The 17,497-nt window shown below is 40.7% G+C and overlaps 1 protein-coding gene across 2 annotated transcripts in view; it reads right to left on the bottom strand.

Moving 5' to 3' along the window:
• Positions 1-4,662: 4,662 nt before the first annotated feature.
• LOC132273535 (uncharacterized) overlaps positions 4,663-17,497 on the bottom strand; it is a 34,697-nt gene continuing 21,862 nt past the window's right edge. For both annotated transcript variants that reach the window (XM_059774493.1, XM_059774492.1), the window contains exons 6-9: positions 16,268-16,326; positions 16,135-16,188; positions 5,939-6,148; positions 4,663-5,114 (exon numbers count right to left, since the gene is read on the bottom strand). In XM_059774493.1, the coding sequence (XP_059630476.1) occupies positions 5,053-5,114; positions 5,939-6,148; positions 16,135-16,188; positions 16,268-16,326 (385 nt within the window). In that variant the 3' untranslated portion in view covers positions 4,663-5,052. The remainder of the gene's footprint in view (positions 5,115-5,938; positions 6,149-16,134; positions 16,189-16,267; positions 16,327-17,497) is intronic.

Here is a 17,497-nt window from a genome sequence, read left to right as displayed (position 1 = left end):
TTCCACCTAACGTCTAAATTGCAAGGTGAATTAAGGGATCATCTCAAGCTACTTCGAGTGATTGAAATGAAAACGACAATATACAAGTATACAATGCACAAGTATACTATACAACATTGAAACCTCATGCACCAAATCACAAGCTACAAGTAATCAACGATTAACAACTTGGAATTGAATGTGAAATCAAGTAGTGGAATATCTTAGACATGGAATCCCATAATTTAACCAAGACGTTAGTGATTTTGGGTTACTAGCCCACAAGGAGCAACCTAGTACGCACTATATGGGGAGAACTTGTATCTCCTACACTAAAGCCTTACTTTAGCCGTTAAATGAACAATGCCCCAAGTCTTTCCAAAATCAACAATAAGTACAAAACTTATACTCAAATAAATAATGCATGAAACCACCTTCCATGCATAAATAGAGTTGCAACCACACACCACATGTCCTAGGGTTTCACGTCTACAATGGCATATAAAATGTCGAATCTTCAATGTGTGATTCGTTACACACAACAATGGCATAGACAATGTCGAATCTTCAATGTGTGATTCGCTACACAATACAATGATCTTATATATCATGCTAAATCAATTCACCATCAAAGCAAGTCACAAATATTACATTGACAACAACATAGTAATAAGTTTGCAAGGTAAATATAGTAATATTCTACAAGAGTCCATTATCACAACAAGATAAATCTCTAGAATTTGGTAATCTAGTAAATGAAACAATTTACTTATAACAAGCTAAATATGCATCACATGCTTTGAATCATTAAATCCTAAGTCAATGACATAAAATTTACATCTAAATGCAATCCTACAATTCAATAAGCATGTATACAATATATAAAGAATCTCAAAAACACTAAACACAAATGAATATAAACATACAATCACCCCCTACCTCACTAAAGTAACAAGCTCTAGAATCCAAGGCAAATGAACTCAAATGGTGAAACAAAACAAATATGTTGTAGGGAATCAAAAGAGGAATGTTTTGTCTTCCAAGCACCAAGCCAAATGGTGTGAGGAAGAAGGCTAAAACAAAGGAATGAAAGCTAGGGTTCCTAAGATAACAATGGTGGCAAAAGAAAAAATGTGAGGAAGAGAAAAGAGTTAGTGGAGAAAGTTGTATTTCTCCACTAACTAAAGGCTTTGATAGCCAAACACACACACACCTACACTACCTCTCTCACACACAAACACAAGACTTAATCTAGGCCTTCCACTTGTCATCAAGCTAGGCCTCCTCATAAGATTAAATCCACCACCAACACTTGTCACCATCTTAGGCCTCCTCACAAGGCCTAATCCAAGCCCTACACTTGTCCTCATCCTAAGCCAACAAGTGCACCAATCATAGGCCACCAAGTGGGTGAATCCTCACCCTCCATATACCATCATCCAAGGCTCCCAAGTGTCACCACTAGAATGCCTACAAGTGGACCAATGAGAGTGTGACACTTGTCACACTTTTTGGAAAGTGCCAAATAGGTCCCTCCCCAAAATATCTCACAAAATAAATTACAAAAAGGTCCCTAAGACCAAAAATATCCAAAAAGATAATTATGCAAAACACCCCAAGAAATGAAAATGTTTCTTAAGAAACTATGCATCCACATCCCTCTGGGAAAAGTAAACAAGTAGCATATTTTTCTACAAAAGTAAGATTATGCATTTCATGGAAATCAACCTAAGTGGATGCACATGAAGTCGAAAATCAAATCCGAGCAGAAAATCAAACTCAAAACCCTACCTTAGGTCTCCAAAACCCTAAGATTACACAAAAAAAGAAAAATGCCAAAAAAAAAAAAAAAAAAAAAAAAAAAAAAAAAAAAAAATGAGGAAAATGACCAGGTCATTACACCACAAGCATGCTCATCATAGAATTTTATATCATTACAATCATGTTAGCATTTGGAAATTAACATTCTTGCAACTTGGAACACCATGCTTCACACTTAGCACTTAAGGCACATTCAATTACAACATTTAGCATGCTTTCATCACATCATCTTCAACTATCATCTTATTCACAAAACGTGCATTCTCTATGAAGCAAATGAAGAATCAATGAAGATTATTCAATAAATAAAAGGCAAAGTTTAAGGCATAAGAAATCCTTACCTCAAATTAATGCAACCAAACAAGCCCTTAGCCTATCCCTAATTTCGAATTCCTCTAAACCCATGCAAGAGTGGCGTCAAATGGAAGCCCCCTCCAAGCTCTCCAACTTCTCCTTCTATGGTTTCATCAAATCCTACTCTAAACCCTCCAAATCCAAGCTTTAAATCATGCAATCATATATGTGTATAGATGTAGAAATATAGAGAGAGGAAAAGAGAAAAGGTAGAGAGAGAAGGAGAAGTGCCGAAATGAAGAGGAAGACAAAGGTCGGCCTAGTCTTGCAAATGCATGAATGGCTCCCCTTGAGACAAGTGTTAACAAATTGATGGATACTAACTTTTGGTAAACTTACTCATTTGCCATTACTCTTCCATTCCAATGCCAAGCTTATCCCCGAAATATCTACCACAATATTTGCATATGTGCATATGTATATGTGTATGAAATGACCACAATGCCCCTCATTTAAAATGAGAAAATCGGTATGAGTTACTGAGTTCGATAATCGTCCTGACTTCCGAAAATTTCTAAAAATGATCCCGTCGCCTCTAATTGACTTAAAATAAATAAGAATTCATTTCTAAAACTCCCGAATCGAGAAATGACCTAAATGGCCCTCGAGGTCCGCGTGGCACGCAAAATGAGGCGCAATAAATAAATAAAAGAAAATTTTAAAAAAAATTCAAATAAATCCGGAACATTATACGTACATCTATGTGTGTGTGTGTGTGTGTGTGTGTGTGTATATATATATATATATATATATAACAATGAGATAATGAAGAGGTGGTGATTGTAAGTGGTGGCGACATAGGTGTTCAAGGGTATTTAAAATTAGTTAGAATGAATATATTGGTGATTCACAAGTGAAAGTGTAATAAAATCAATTAGACATGTGTTAAGAGGTAACAGGTGATGGGGTGTCCTTGTCAAATTTATTAAGGGGTGTCATCATGTAGAAAAAGTCTAACTTGTATATTACAGGGGTGTCAATGTAAATTTTTTTTTTTTTTTTCCTTCCTCCCGAAAAGGGTTAATCATACGGTCAAACTTAATATCTATGCACGAATATGCCGACACATCACCAGTTTGTCAATACAAATTTTGATCTTTAAGGCCTTTCTTATACATTAGGGTTAATTTCAGTCACACCTCCTCAGATTTGGCCATTTTTCACCCTCAAACTTCTTTCAAAATAACTATCACTTAAGTCCATTTCTATTTTTCTGTTAGAGAGTCCGTCAAATACAAGGGAAAAGACAACTTTGCCCCCAAATCTTTAATCCTATGTTTAAATGACTATAATACCCCTACAACCACCTACCACCACCACCACCACCATCTACACAACCGGCGCCACCATCACCATGACCGGTGACAGCCAGCGCCGCCGCCGCCACCACCACAACAGTGACAGTCATCGCCATACTCATCCCTCAACCACTAACACACACATGCTATTGCCACCACGGCTGGAGTCGCCACTGCTGACAGCTACCACCACGACCCCCAATTCGAACCCCAAATCGTAACCCCAAATCAAACCCACATCGATGTATTAAACCCAAAAAGGACGAACACAGAAGATCGGATATGCCGGCGGTGATGAACTCGATAAACAGACTTGATTGAAAGACAGCGAGAGAATCACGGCGGCACCATTGGTCAGAAAGAAGACGACGAACCAGAGGGCTGCGACACCTCCGTCCTCATTTCCTCCACTCCCACAACAAAACCGAACGTGACACCAAGATCAGCCTTTCCTTCCCCGGCGATGCCTTTGCTGTTGCTGTCCGCGCCAAGATTACCCTCAAGCTCGCCAGCCCTGCCGTCATCTCCTATGCCGACATCATCGTCGTCGCTGCCCGGGAGCTCATCACCATGATGGCTCGCCTGCCCCGCCGTCGCCTCCTGCGCTTGCTTCGCCGCCGTCTCCAGCGCCGAGATCTTGGCCAATGTTTGTGGTGGTGTTGTGCTTGTGTGTATATATATATATGTCTTTCTCTGTGTGTGTGTAGATATATATATAATTTGGAAATTTATAAAATTTTGAAGGATATTTTAGTCTTCTAATCTAATAGTTTAGATTAAAGAGTTATTTTAACAAAAGCAAAAAGTATTTAAGTCATTTAACATCGTGTCAAAACTGTTCAAAAAAAAAATCGTAATGTCAATGATGGGGGGAGGGGGGGGGATGACTTGTGAATAAAATTAACCCTATAAATTAAAGATCACTTCCTTGATTTTTTTTATTAAATATTTATTTAAATGGGAGAACAGACCTCTTAAGGTAGACGGATTACACAACACAATTGAATCCAGTGACAGAAACCTTATAAATTGGTGAAGATAACCAATATCTCCTAATAAGCTCAATTTCCATATACTTTATTATTAGACGAGATGTCCAAAATCTGAAGATTCATACCATTGTTTATCCACAATGTTTAGACTTTTCAAACTATATAAACAGTTCAAAACAATTCCTTGAACAAAGAACTATAATACACCCAAAAGGAGAGACGAGTACAACATGATAAAAACTTCATTGATCATGATACTAGCAATATGTTATACTTTTGGTAAGATAACGGAAGCAGAATCAACTTTTCCACAAAAACAATATCCCACTTCTGATCACATCAAGAGTGAGTGGAATATTGGAATTAATCTACTGCTCTGTTATTTCCTAAAAAGAGTACAAGTTCAGTTTCTGTTGGAATTGAACGTAACTGATCCTACCATCAAGCTACAAAAATGTGGCCACCACAAAACGGCAGCAGAGCAGGCATCCAAAACTATCAATCAAAACTAGGTCAAATCCACTTCCCCTTCAGATTTGGACAAAATCAGTAGAGCAGGCGTCCAAAACTATCCATCTAAACTAGACTATGTACCTCACACTTGAGGCTCAGGCTGCTGTCTGTACTGGATCATCTGACCTGAAATCCTGACCACGGCCACGCCCTCGCCCTGTAACTTTCCAAACAGTTTACGTTAGGAAAAGGAATAGACAAAAAAAAAAAAAAAGATGAATTTTGACAATTTGTCAAAACAGATAAACCGAGCAAAATTTTGCAGGCTAAAACAGCATGTATTTGCAGATTCAGCAACTCTGGTGCCACTATGCCCAATATCAGATATCAAAACCATCCAGCATAAGATGAATTTCTAGGCGTCATAAACTTCAGCCTCACACAATCCTTAAAAGGTGCGGACCTTGATCAATTATTCCAGAAAGCAAGGCAACACATAGTTTTACCTTGGGAAGGCAAGGAGAATGGAAATTTATAGAGAAGAAATTAAGAGCAATGTTAAACAAGGAGACAAGCTCTTAGGTACTTTGAAAAAATCATGACATAATGGTTGTAGAAGATATTTTCTTATTAATCATTAATAGTAAACAAAATTTTAAGCAAAGTTAATAAAATAATAATAATAAATAAATAAAGAGACAGAGAGAGAGAACACAGGTTAAGTTGCAACTCGGACAAAGTATATGGTACAAAGAAATAAAGACCAATTTCTGCCAAGATTTCAAAGAAGTACTTTTTCATCATAATTATGGGCATTGGCATGTACGCACTTTATGTATTTGAAATCTAAACCACCTTGGAGAAGCCCGATCACAAGGTAAGCATGAAAGGACATAAAATGTTTTTCCATGTCGAAGTAATTACTTAGTGTGTTTAAGCTTCTTAGTTACTATTTCTGACTACGCGATAAAAATAAAAAGATCATTTTATTACTCAGATGACAAGAAGATAAATTTATCTAGCATGAAAAAATGAGCTTACCGCGTCCTTGAGCAGGCATTGCCCCTACTCCAACGTAGTCATTGTAATCACCCCATTGTGACTGCATATTCCCACCATTATAGCCTCTTCCACGTCCACGAAAACCACGGCCTCTTCCACGACCTCGACCTCTTAAACCATATCCACGCCCACCTTCCCAGCCACCATCTCCATTGTACTCCATAACTCCATTGATATTGCTCCCCGTACCTACAAGAGAAGATGATTGATTACAACCACTGTTCTTCACACTGAATAGATGATGCAAGTATATAGAACAAAATAGCTGCAGATCAAGCAAAAAAACTACAGCTAAGGGGCCAAGGATTTTAAAAATTGGCTGTAGATCCTATAACAGATATTGCTTATAAGACCTAATATGATCCCTTTTTTTTCTTTTTTTTCTTTTTTTGACAAGTAAGATTACATTAAAGGCGCTCAAGGTGGGGGAGCCCTCCCAAAGGAAAACAAAAGACACACAAGGAGACACTAATTTCAAGCTATCCACAAAGTCCAAAAGATGCCCCATTAATTAACAGATTGTCCCATTGGCCTGAAAAAATAAAGTAGAAAGAATATTCTATTTGAGAGACCAAACAGGGGACTCCTCTCCATCAAAGGATCTCCTATTCCTCTCACGCCACAAACCCCACCATAAACAAAGGGGAGTGGCCCTCCACGCATCCCCGGCTCGGTTCTCCACTATACACCCTCTCCAAGCCTCTAACATGTCAACCATAGACACGGGAAACACCCAAACCATGCCAAACATAACCAAGAACATAGACCACACATCCTTTGCCAAAGGGCAATGAAGGAGGTGATTTACTGACGACTCCATCTTCTTGCACATGCAACACCAGTTCACGACTATCTGTCCACCTTCAACGGGGCTTTCGTCCTCCAAATTTCCTTCCAAGGGGAAGGTTTAGCCTAAGGTCTCCGTCAAGCTATGGTAGGGACTTAACCCCAAAAAAACCTCTAGGGGTGCCCCCATCCATACCCTCACCCTCCATTAACTGACTGTAGAGCAGCTCAAAGAGCTCATAAACCTGACAGTTCCCAATCATGAACCTCTCTACAAAACAGAACATCCCCAGTCATCCACCCATTATCAAGCCCAGATAGCCACCAGTGCATGCAGTCACGGTTATCCCAGAACTAACGTGAAATTCACATGCTGACGGGCTGAGAGTGTCTCAATTCCCCACCACTCGGGCTGATAAAAGAAACTGATAGGAGCTACTACAGATTATATTGGGAAGATTGGAAAGCTGCAAGCTTATGAAGCTTAAGGAAACTGTTAACAACCATCTACTTTAAAAGCTTAAGCTTTTGAAGAGGGTGCAACTTTTATGTTTATATCCTTCAACACACCCCCTTTTTCATAATTGGTGTTGTATTATAGAAGAAAGAAAAAATTACAGGTGCACAGAGGGCATACCCTCAGAAAAAAGAGACTAATCCCTCTGAGAAGCCCACTTCCAGTAAAATCAGGAGGTGGAAGAACAATCTGATACAAGAAATTCAGAAATTGAGACATGATGGACATCAAGCACCTCAAAGAGGATATTTCTAGCAAGTATAGCAGGAGTAAGAGAGGATGAACCATGAATTCTACTATTCCTCTCCCGCCAAATGCCCCATAAAGTTGCAATGAACCAGCTTCTCAACACCTTGGACTTGTTGTGCCTCTGCCTGAACCACGTGAACCATTCACACAGTGGATTATTTCAACATGCCCCCTCCCGTGTGGCCGCTTTTTTTTGGTCCAACACGTGTTTTCAATTTTTAATTAGGGTGATGGTAAGGTTTGAACTCAAGACTTTTGGCTCTGATATCATGTTAACAACTGTTAAATTTGGATGCGGAAATAAGAAATGCAAATAGGAAAAGGAATGAGAGAAAACATGGAGATTTACATGGCTTGGCACTAAGGCCTACATCCATGGACAAAGAGCCACTAAGGACTACATTTTTATTATTTAGATCAGTATATTGCTCAAGTACAAAAAGCCTATATATAGGCATGGTAAAGATAAGATATATGGAAGGTGTACAATAGTCAAAGGAGGCACCATGATTGGTGGAGGATTTTGCTACATGATTATATAGAAATATTTATATATTTCAACACCAACCATCTATTCTAAAAGCTTAAGCTTTTGGATAGGTGCAACTTTAATATTTATATCCTTCAACAGAAACAATGCTAGCAAGACTGTCATCAACTGACTCGTTCATGCGGATAGGCTTATACTTGGCATACTTATGTTTTCCATAAAATTTTCAAACTTGTATTTTTGAGTTCAATGGTATAAAACACGTATTAAATGTTCTATGTATTATACATCATGAAAAATACTTCACTTGCATAAATTTTTTTTAGAAAGTTTACATTGTCTTCAATCATTTTATAACTAGAAAAATCAATATTTTAAAGAGCGTACAATTATAATAGAAAACTAATAGTTTTATATCTCATTAGCCATAACAAATATCATATCAGACAATATATATCTAGGTATATTGTTCAATGTTATGAACAGAAATTTAACCAAGGAGGGGACAGGTCTTTTCTGTTGAAGGAGGAGGATTGGTGGGAAAGGAAGGCGAAGGGTAGGGAAGTAGCCGAGGCAGCTCATCGTGGGAGGGATGGCCGGAATTTGCAAAGGGCTCCCATTTGCGGTGGAAGAAGAAGAGGTCGTGATTCCAACGCACGCCGTGTGAGTGAGTTTGGCCCAAAGCAGGGAGGAGTACGTGGTGGGTTGAGGATGCCTTATCCTCTGCACAGAGGGCCAGCTGTCTAGGGAAGGATAGATTTGAATTTCAAACATACGATGCTTGACCCCTCCCGCACGCGGAGGGCACATGGCTCTTTTAATCAGCAGGGTTGGGCTGGGCCTTTTGGTAATAATATGGTGGTGAATGGTTCTGGGCCCGAAGCCTTCTCATCTTTTAGGCCTAATATGAATGGCCCTTCTCTGTCTAAGCCCAATGTGATTAGTAACTTGCATCTGGGCCAGCCATGCACGCCGTTGGACTCCAGGTGTTCTAATGTTTCATCAAGATTATTCAAGAAGCCCGATGTATTTGCAAAGTTAAGTGGGCATCAGTCGAGAGGTTTGGAGGCATAATCTTTTGGGCCTACTGTTGGTAACTCGTTTGGGCCTCTTTCTGGTTTTGATCATAGCCCAGTCGCCGTTGTACATGAGGCTAATGGCTTAAGTAACAGAGAGATTCCGTGCCATCAATGCAGCGAAGAGATGACCAGTGCTCGATCAAAGAATGGTGCTGAGTCGACACGACAATCATTCTCTCAACCACCCCGATCAAAAGGTAGAAGATGGTCTCGCAAACAAAAACAGAAATGGGTGAAATCGTCCCCTATTCACCCTGCTATGTCTTTTGGCCTTTCTTCTCAGACCTCTACCCCTTCTTCTTCGTCTCCTTCTCGTGGGGTGTTGAGGAGTTTTGATGGGGAGTTTGGTGTCGGAGAGTCAAAAACTTTCAACGGTATTTGAATTGGCCTCTGAGGGCTGTTTGGAAGATAGTCAGTTTCATCTGGGCATACTGGGGCCCTTTCGTGCTTCAGTGGTGATCCGGCTGTAATGAAAAGTGATCAGATGAAGATCCTTTCAAGTGGTAGAGACAATGGGAGTGTGGTTTTACGTTATGGGAGTGTGGTTTTACGTTTTGGAAGTAGTACCAAGGTACCAATTGGTACGAATTGGTAAAGCTTCAGCGGATGCTCTTCAGGCAGAATTGCAACTTCACTGTGAAGGGTTCAGGGACAGAATTGAAGAATCAAATTTATTGGAGGTTGGTGGTACCTCTGAGGACAGAGTATCCTGTCTTCCTGGGGTGAGGGAAATGGATGACGTGCAGTCCAGTAAAGGTGATGTTTTGTCTCTTGTCGAGTTTGCTGGGGATACTGAGATTCCGACACCAGTTTGAAAGATGAATGAAATTGTAGGGATTGATATCCCACTGGCTGTGGTCCGGGATCCGCAAAGACCATTCATATGGAAAGAGCATAAGGGGAGTGGTTTATGGACTGTATTGAAGGGGCGGGTAACTTGCCGGGCCTGTCATGTGAAAGGAATGATAATATTGTGCATGAGATGTTTCAAAAGGTTGATGATGAGTGGGCTGTGGTGAATCACAAAAGTCTTCTTACTGGAAGGGGGGAGAGGGAGCTCAAAAATCTTATTTCCAGACCTCCCTTTCAACACGTCAACCTTCTAAACCCATCTCTTGTCCCAAAGAACCACTATACCCCCCGAGAACCCCTCCGCATCAATAACCTCCCAATCCACAAATCTGCCCCCCCAAAGGCTCTTCAACACTCTATCCGTTGTGCATGCAAGTTTGGACTCTTGCAGGCACACCACCCGCGCCTCCCATTTACGAATCAAGGCCTTCACCTCCTTCCTCTTGTCCTTGTCATTCAAGCCCTGAATGTGCCAAGACACAATTTTGAGCTTCATAGGCAAACAATCTCTTTCCCCCTTCCTCTCCTTCCCCCTTTCATCTTGTCACTCCCCCCTCCATTCTCCCCTCTCTTCTTCTCACTCCCTCCTCCACTCCTCCCCTCATAGTTCATATGTCTTCTATCTCCCTTTTATTCTCCTTGGAGGAAGATGGTTCGCCTTGGGTGTTTCGGGTGTTTATGAAAACAGTTGGTGATGTGGATAGGAGGGGGCTGTGGGAGGAGTTGGTGTTTGCTAGCCAAAAGTGGTCTACCCCGTGGTGTGTGGGAAGGGATTTTAATGTTGTGTAGGTGCCAAGCGAGAGATCTACAAGGGGAGATGGACTCCAGCAATGACAAAGTTTTCGGATTTCATTGATGCTCATCATCTCATTGACATTCCGATGGAGGGCAGACGTTTTATATAGTCGAGTGGTAGAGAGGCCCCTACTTTATCTCGCTTGGATAGATTTTTTATTTTTGGTGAGTTTGAGGAGAAGTTTCTAGATGTGTCTCAAGTGGCGATGGCTCGAGCTGTTTCAGATCATATTCCGATTCTTCTGGATTGCGGAGGAGTGCGAAGAGGGAGATCCCCGTTCCAATTTGAGAATATGTGGCTTTGAGTAGAAGATTTCAAATCAAGAGTTCCACAGTGGTGGTCTGGCTATAAGATTATGGGCAGTCGAAGTTTTTTTTAGCAACAAAGCTTAGACTACTGAAAGGGGGCATCAAAACTTAGAATAAGGAGGTGTTTGGCAGTGTTGTTAAAGGCGCGCCTAGGCTCGAGGCTCAGGTTTAGCGCCTATTGTCATCCCAGGCTCACTGATGTTTACTAGTTGCGCGCCTCGGTTGCGCCTCGTCCTGTTTGTGAGGTGCGCCTAGGCGCGCCTCACTGATATTTGTTTAAAAAAATACGATTATTCTATTTCTTAAACCAAAAAGGGTACTTTTGGCAACTTAATAAACAAAAAAGAAAGTTCAATCATATGATATAACAAACTATTGTTCAAAAGAATAAAAAAATAAGAAAGCCCAAGAGTCGAAGTGTTAACCAAACAACGATAGAATGAGATTGCGAGACGAAGATGAAGCCCTAGTTGCAAAGATGAACGACGAAGCCACGTCAATTCTTTCTTTTCGTTTTTTTTTCTCTCTTCTCCTCTAGATCTCTCCTCTCTTCTTATATTTGTTTACATCTCTCTCTTCGTCTAGTTCTCTCATCTCTCTATCTTTTTTTTTTTTTTTGCTTTGTTTTTTCTTTTTTTTTTTCTTGTTAACAAATTTTTTTTTTTTTGTTAACATATTTATTTCTTTTTGTGCTTTGTTTTGCCATTCAAAAAACACATTTTGCTTTGCTTTTCAAGAAAACAAATTTGTACTTTGTTTTATGGTTGTTGGATGCTTGTATAGTTGATGGATTTACTTTTTTATATTTGATATTAATTTTTAGAATATTGATATGACTTATGCGATATGAATGTTATTATGGTAGTTTAAATTTTCAATTGTGCGCCTCGCCTCACTCAGGCACGCGCCTCACCATGCGCCTCGCGCCTAGGCTCCAAAGGACCTCTAGCGCCTTGGTGCGCCTTAGGCCATTCATAACTATGGTGTTTGGCAACCTAGAATGGCGCAAAAATAGAATCCTTCTTGAAATTTCAAATCTTGACAAGGAGGGAGAGGAATGCCTTATTGATTTGAAGGCGAGCAGGAGAGAGGAATGCAAGGCAGAGTTCAAACAAATTGTTGTGATGGAGGAGATCTCGTGGAGACAGAAGTCTAGTGCCCTTTGGTTGAAAAAGGGTTATACGAAAATTTTTCATCGCCTGGCAAATGCACATAGGAGAGGGAATCATATTGGGAGGACTCGTTTTGAGGGGACTTTGGTGACGATGGACTAGGATGTCCGGAATGGTTTTGTGGCTTTTATCATAAGCATTTCACGGAGACTGCTAGTTGGAGGCCATTGCTGGATGGGCCAGAGTTCTCAAGGATTTCCATTGAGGAGAGGGACTGGCTTGAGAGGCCGTTTGGGGAGGAAGAGGTGCTGGAGGCTTTGAGGAGTTGTGATGGTGACAAAGCCCAGGCCCTAATGGTTTCTCTTTGGCTTTTTTTCAACAGAATTGGGAAGTGGTGAAGCCTGAGGTGATGGGTGCTTTGTTTTCCTTTCATTCTGATGGGCATTTTCAGAAGAGCCTCAATGCATCATTTATTACCCTGACTCCAAAGAAGGGGGGTGCTATTGAGGCTAAGGACTTTAGACCGATTAGTTTGATGGGTGTTATGTACAAGATCCTTGCTAAAGTCTTAGCTTTCCGTCTGAGGAGAGTTTCGGATGAGGTGATTTCGGAATCCCAAAATGCTTTTATTCGCGGTCGTCAGATTTTAGACTCAGTCATGGTTGCAAGTGAGTGTTTGAGGGCAAGAGTTCGCAGTGGCATTCCGGGGGCTGTTTGAAAGCTGTGTACATTGAGAAGACATATGATCATGTTTGTTGGAATTTCTTAATGTATTTGCTGGATAGGATGGGGTTTGATCCTAGATAGAGGAATTGGATTTTCCAATGCATTTCAACCGCGCGATTCTCAGTCTTGGTTAATGGTTCCCCCACTGGTTTCTTCGCTAGCTCTCGAGGTTTGCGCTAAGGCGACCCTCTTTCTCCATTTCTTTTTATTATTGGCATAGAAGCATTCTATATATATTGATGAGGAGGGCAGAAGCGTTGGGTTTTATTCGAGGGTGGAAACAATCCTAATCAGCTTGTGTCTCTCGCTTTTTGCGGATGACACCATTGTCTTTCGTGATGCAAAGGTGGATCAGTTAAGGTTCTTGAGATGTGTTCTGGCCTGCTTCCAAGTCGTTTCAAGGCTCAAGATCAACATTGGGAAGAGTGAGTTGGTTTGTCAGAGTTGTCGAAGGAATTCAGGACTTGGCAAATATTCTTCTTGGGTGCGGTGTTGGTGCTTTCCCATTTTCCTACTTAGGTTTTCCTTTGGGGACAGTTTTGAGGAGGACTTCAGTTTGGGACCTGTGGTTGAGCATTTCGAGAGGAGACTTACATGGTGGAAAAAGAAGTATCTTTCAAAAGGGGGAAAGATTACCCTTATGAAGAGCACTCTTTCAAATCTTTCAACCTACTTTATGTCTCTCTTCCCGATGCCAAAGACTATTATTCAAAGATTAGACGAGATTCAAAGGAATTTTTTGTGGGGTGGTATTTGTGATGAGTTTAAATACCACTTGGTAAACTGGGAGATGGTGTGCTCCCCCCTCAATAAGGGTGGCTTGGGCATTCGGAGACTGGATTTGTTCAACAAGGCGTTGTTGGGTAAATGGCATTGGAGATTCGGGTGTGAGAGATCCCGTTTATGGAGGAGGGTCATTGCTTGCCGGCATAGGGAGGGTGATGGTGGGTGGTTGTCTAGGGAAGTTAGATTTCCAACAAATGTGGGCATTTGGAAGCTTATCCTGAAGGGGTGGGATGAGTTCTCCAAACGTATCCGGTTTAGAGTTCGGAGTGGGAGTCTAGTCAAGTTTTGGGAGGATCGTTGGTGTGGAGACTTTGTTCTGGCTCGTAGGTTCCCTCGTTTGTTCAAGATTTCTTCGAGCCGACATGTTTTGGTTGATGACTATTATCTGCTTGATAGCAGGAGGTTGACTTGGGATGTGAAGTTTCGTAGAAAGTTTCATGATTGGGAGCTCACGGAGTTAGCTGAGTTCTTAGTTTTTATTGTACAGACAGGTGGTGGAGGGGGTGGGGATGGATGAGATGGTCTGGGTGGGCACACCTAGAGGGGTGTTTGAGGTTAGATCTTTCTATTGCAGTCTTATGGAGATCTCGGGCCATTCTTTCCCGTGGAAGGCGATTTGGATGTCCAAAGCTCCCTTGAAGGTGGCCTTCTTTGTATGGTGCACCGCTCATGGTAGCATTCTTACTCTTGACAATCTAAGGAAGAGACGGAAGATCATAGTCAACCGGTGTTGTATGTGCAAGATGACAGAGGAAGCAGTGATCACCTTCTTCTTCACTGCCCAGTGGCGAGGGAGGTTTGGGCTACATTCTTGGTTGTGTTTGGTATGACTTGGGTGTTCCCAAGATACACAGTGGATATGATTGAGGCTTGGAGAGGGTGTCTAGTGGAGAGCTGAGCCAGGGATATTTGGAGGGCCACACCCCTCTGCTTATGGTGGGGTTTGTGGTGTGAGAGAAGTAGGAGATCCTTTGAAGGGGTGGAGACTCCTATTTGGACTCTCAAATATAGTATATACTGTATACTTCTTTTGGACTTTTTTGATAGCTTGAAGGTTTAGTTGTATCCTTTTGGGCACACTCCCCTCTTGAGCGCTTTCAATGAATTTTACTTATCAAAATAATTATGTAATTATATGTATTTTGATAAAACCATGTATTAATAAATGAGAAAATATAGATGAACTTTTTTTTTTTTTTTTTTTTTTTGGGTAAGTAAAAGAATAAGAGATCTAAGCAAATAAATATGCAATGTTTTACATTACTTTTACTATCAAGAATTCATTAACTCACCCTTTTAGTTTGATTTAAAATAACTAATCAAAAACAAAACAAGAAAAAGTGGCTGAAATAGTGCACTGACTCTAGGTCTGGATCATATATGGGTCATATCAGTTGTCATTTTCAACCCTTACCAACCAAAACCACAATGTCCAGTCCATTTGTGAAGCAGCCTTACAGATGGCAAGACACCGGTGGCAAGGTGAATAAATACCAGCAATATCAACTTCAAACTGAAGAGGAGCTGATAATGGTTGAAGCCGATGAGGGTGGTGACACAATCCTGGCAACACTAGACAAGGCTGCTACAGTTGCATTTCTTTGGTGCCTAAGGGATGCAGTCGTGACGGTGAGCAAACAGTGACAGCAAGATGGCTAGATGATGGTATCATGGCTAACGAGGGCAGCAGCTGTGATGGAAATGGTGGTGCAGTGAGTATGATAATGTCACAGCAATAAAGTCACAGGATGGCCACCGACAACAGACTGATCTCCACTCCTTGATTGATCATTAAGGATGATGCTTTATCGCACTCCAAACGGATCTGTAACATAGGTTGGTGTTTGGCAGGAAAACATAGAAGCTAAAGTCAACTGGCTTTGCAAAGGCAGGCTTTGAGTAAGAAACAATTGTAGTGATACAAGATGCACCGATTTTCATATGGATTAGTAATCTGAGAGATTGTGAGGAAAACTGGGGTTCGGGGAGAGAGAGAATTAAGAGAGAAGAGGATCAGTATTTCCTCAGGCACCAAATAGATAAAATTAAGAAATCCTTAGCTCTATCCTTGCATGTACGCGTAACTTAGATGCAGATCCTGAATTGTACCATCCACAAGAATCCCATCCTGATATCCATCATAGTGCCAAAGTCTACTGAACTGAATAATATTTTCAGTAATTTTTTCAATTATAAACTTATCATGATTATCTATCACATTACATACCAAGAAAACTTATTGCACTGTGCTTGTCAATATTCATTTCATCAAGACAAGAACATTTTAAGGGACTTTAATAACTCTTTTGCAATCATTGTTCATCAAACTTCCAAGCACCAACTGCAGAGAACATGTGAAAGCTAACACAGACTAAGAAGGGAACAAAAGATACAATTCACAAAAGGCACCATAAAACTTTTCCATTTCAAATAGAGATAAAGAAATAAATCAGAACAGAATTTTTTATCTCTACCTCTACCCCTTCCGCGACTACCACGTCCTCTCCCACGCGTGCTAGGAGAGCCCTCTGATTTTAGAGAACCAAGTAAATATTATAAACACATTCAAAAAAGAGTATAATCAGAAAAATATGATTATTGTATTACCTCCATAATCATTTTTGGTCCATGGTTTTACTTGATCAACTAGATTAGGTGGCTGGTACCTGCATTTGACCATATGTAGATTATAACCATTCATTAGTAATCCCAAGGATACAACTACAAGTGCAAAGATCCTACTTCATCAACCATGAGATGTGATACAACAAATGGTATAAAAAGGAAACAAAACAAATAGTAGCTAAAATTCAATGCAGTGTATCCATGTTGTTGAAATATTGTATTGTTTTTTATTTTTATTTTTATTTTTATTAGTTGTTTTCAGCCTTTTATTAGGTGTTTTATGTAAGATCCCTATTATCATGGAATCACGTAGATAAGATCCTCGTAATCATGCGATCACGTAGATTTTGGTATATTTCCTGTTTTTCTTTGATTTGGTTTCCTTTCTTTGTACCCTATTCTTGTATATAAATATAGCTCTTAGCTCTCAATTTGAGTATGCCAAAATCCAAAACTTCTTCTTTTTGGTATCAGAGCAAAACAAAGACCTTCACCTCCCCATCTTCCTCCCCAATGCCGTCACCTTCTCTCTCCCTCTCTCCATTTTCCCTCACCTCCGGCGCACCTCCATCTCCTCCCAACCCTTGCACCGGACCCCTCGGGTAACCCTCTGTTTTTTACTCCTATTTTATGAGAATTCCCTTAGGTTTTTTATGACCTAAGGGTCCTTCTGGTGTTTTTTTTCTTTGTGGGCTGACGGTGTTTGTTTGGCAGCATATTTGGAGGAAAGCGCCGATTTTTCCGGCTTTGTTTTTTTTCTCTTTCCCCCTGCTTTAACGTGTGGACCAGCCTTATTTTGGTACTATGACTGATTCTAGTAGCCAAAAGGACAATTTATCCTCGGTCAAGCATACTTTATCTTCGGCACATCATACTCCGGCACAGCGGGTTACTAGTGTGCTCCTGAATGGCCGCAACTTCGTATCCTGGTCCCGTTCTCTTCAACTCTATATTGGAGGGAAAGGGAAAACTGGTTGGGTTTTGGGTCTAGTCAAGGAACAACCGGAAAAGACGGATACTAAATATATTGCACGGGACATGGACAGGTGCACCATTCTGGGTTGGATCTACAACTCAATGGAGGAGTGTATCTATAATATGTTCATGTTTCACACTTCCGTTTTTCGTTTGTGGCAAGCCCTTAACAAGATGTATGCCCATTCCCGTAATGACGCTCGTATCTTTGAACTCTATCAGGAGATTGCTCATGCA

Source organism: Cornus florida, unplaced genomic scaffold, assembly GCF_030987335.1.
Source record: "Cornus florida cultivar Cherokee Brave unplaced genomic scaffold, ASM3098733v1 CherokeeBrave_3.0.0_Hap2_Chr09, whole genome shotgun sequence".
Classification (NCBI taxonomy): Eukaryota; Viridiplantae; Streptophyta; class Magnoliopsida; order Cornales; family Cornaceae; genus Cornus; species Cornus florida.
This window is presented reverse-complemented; position numbering and strand designations above follow the sequence as displayed.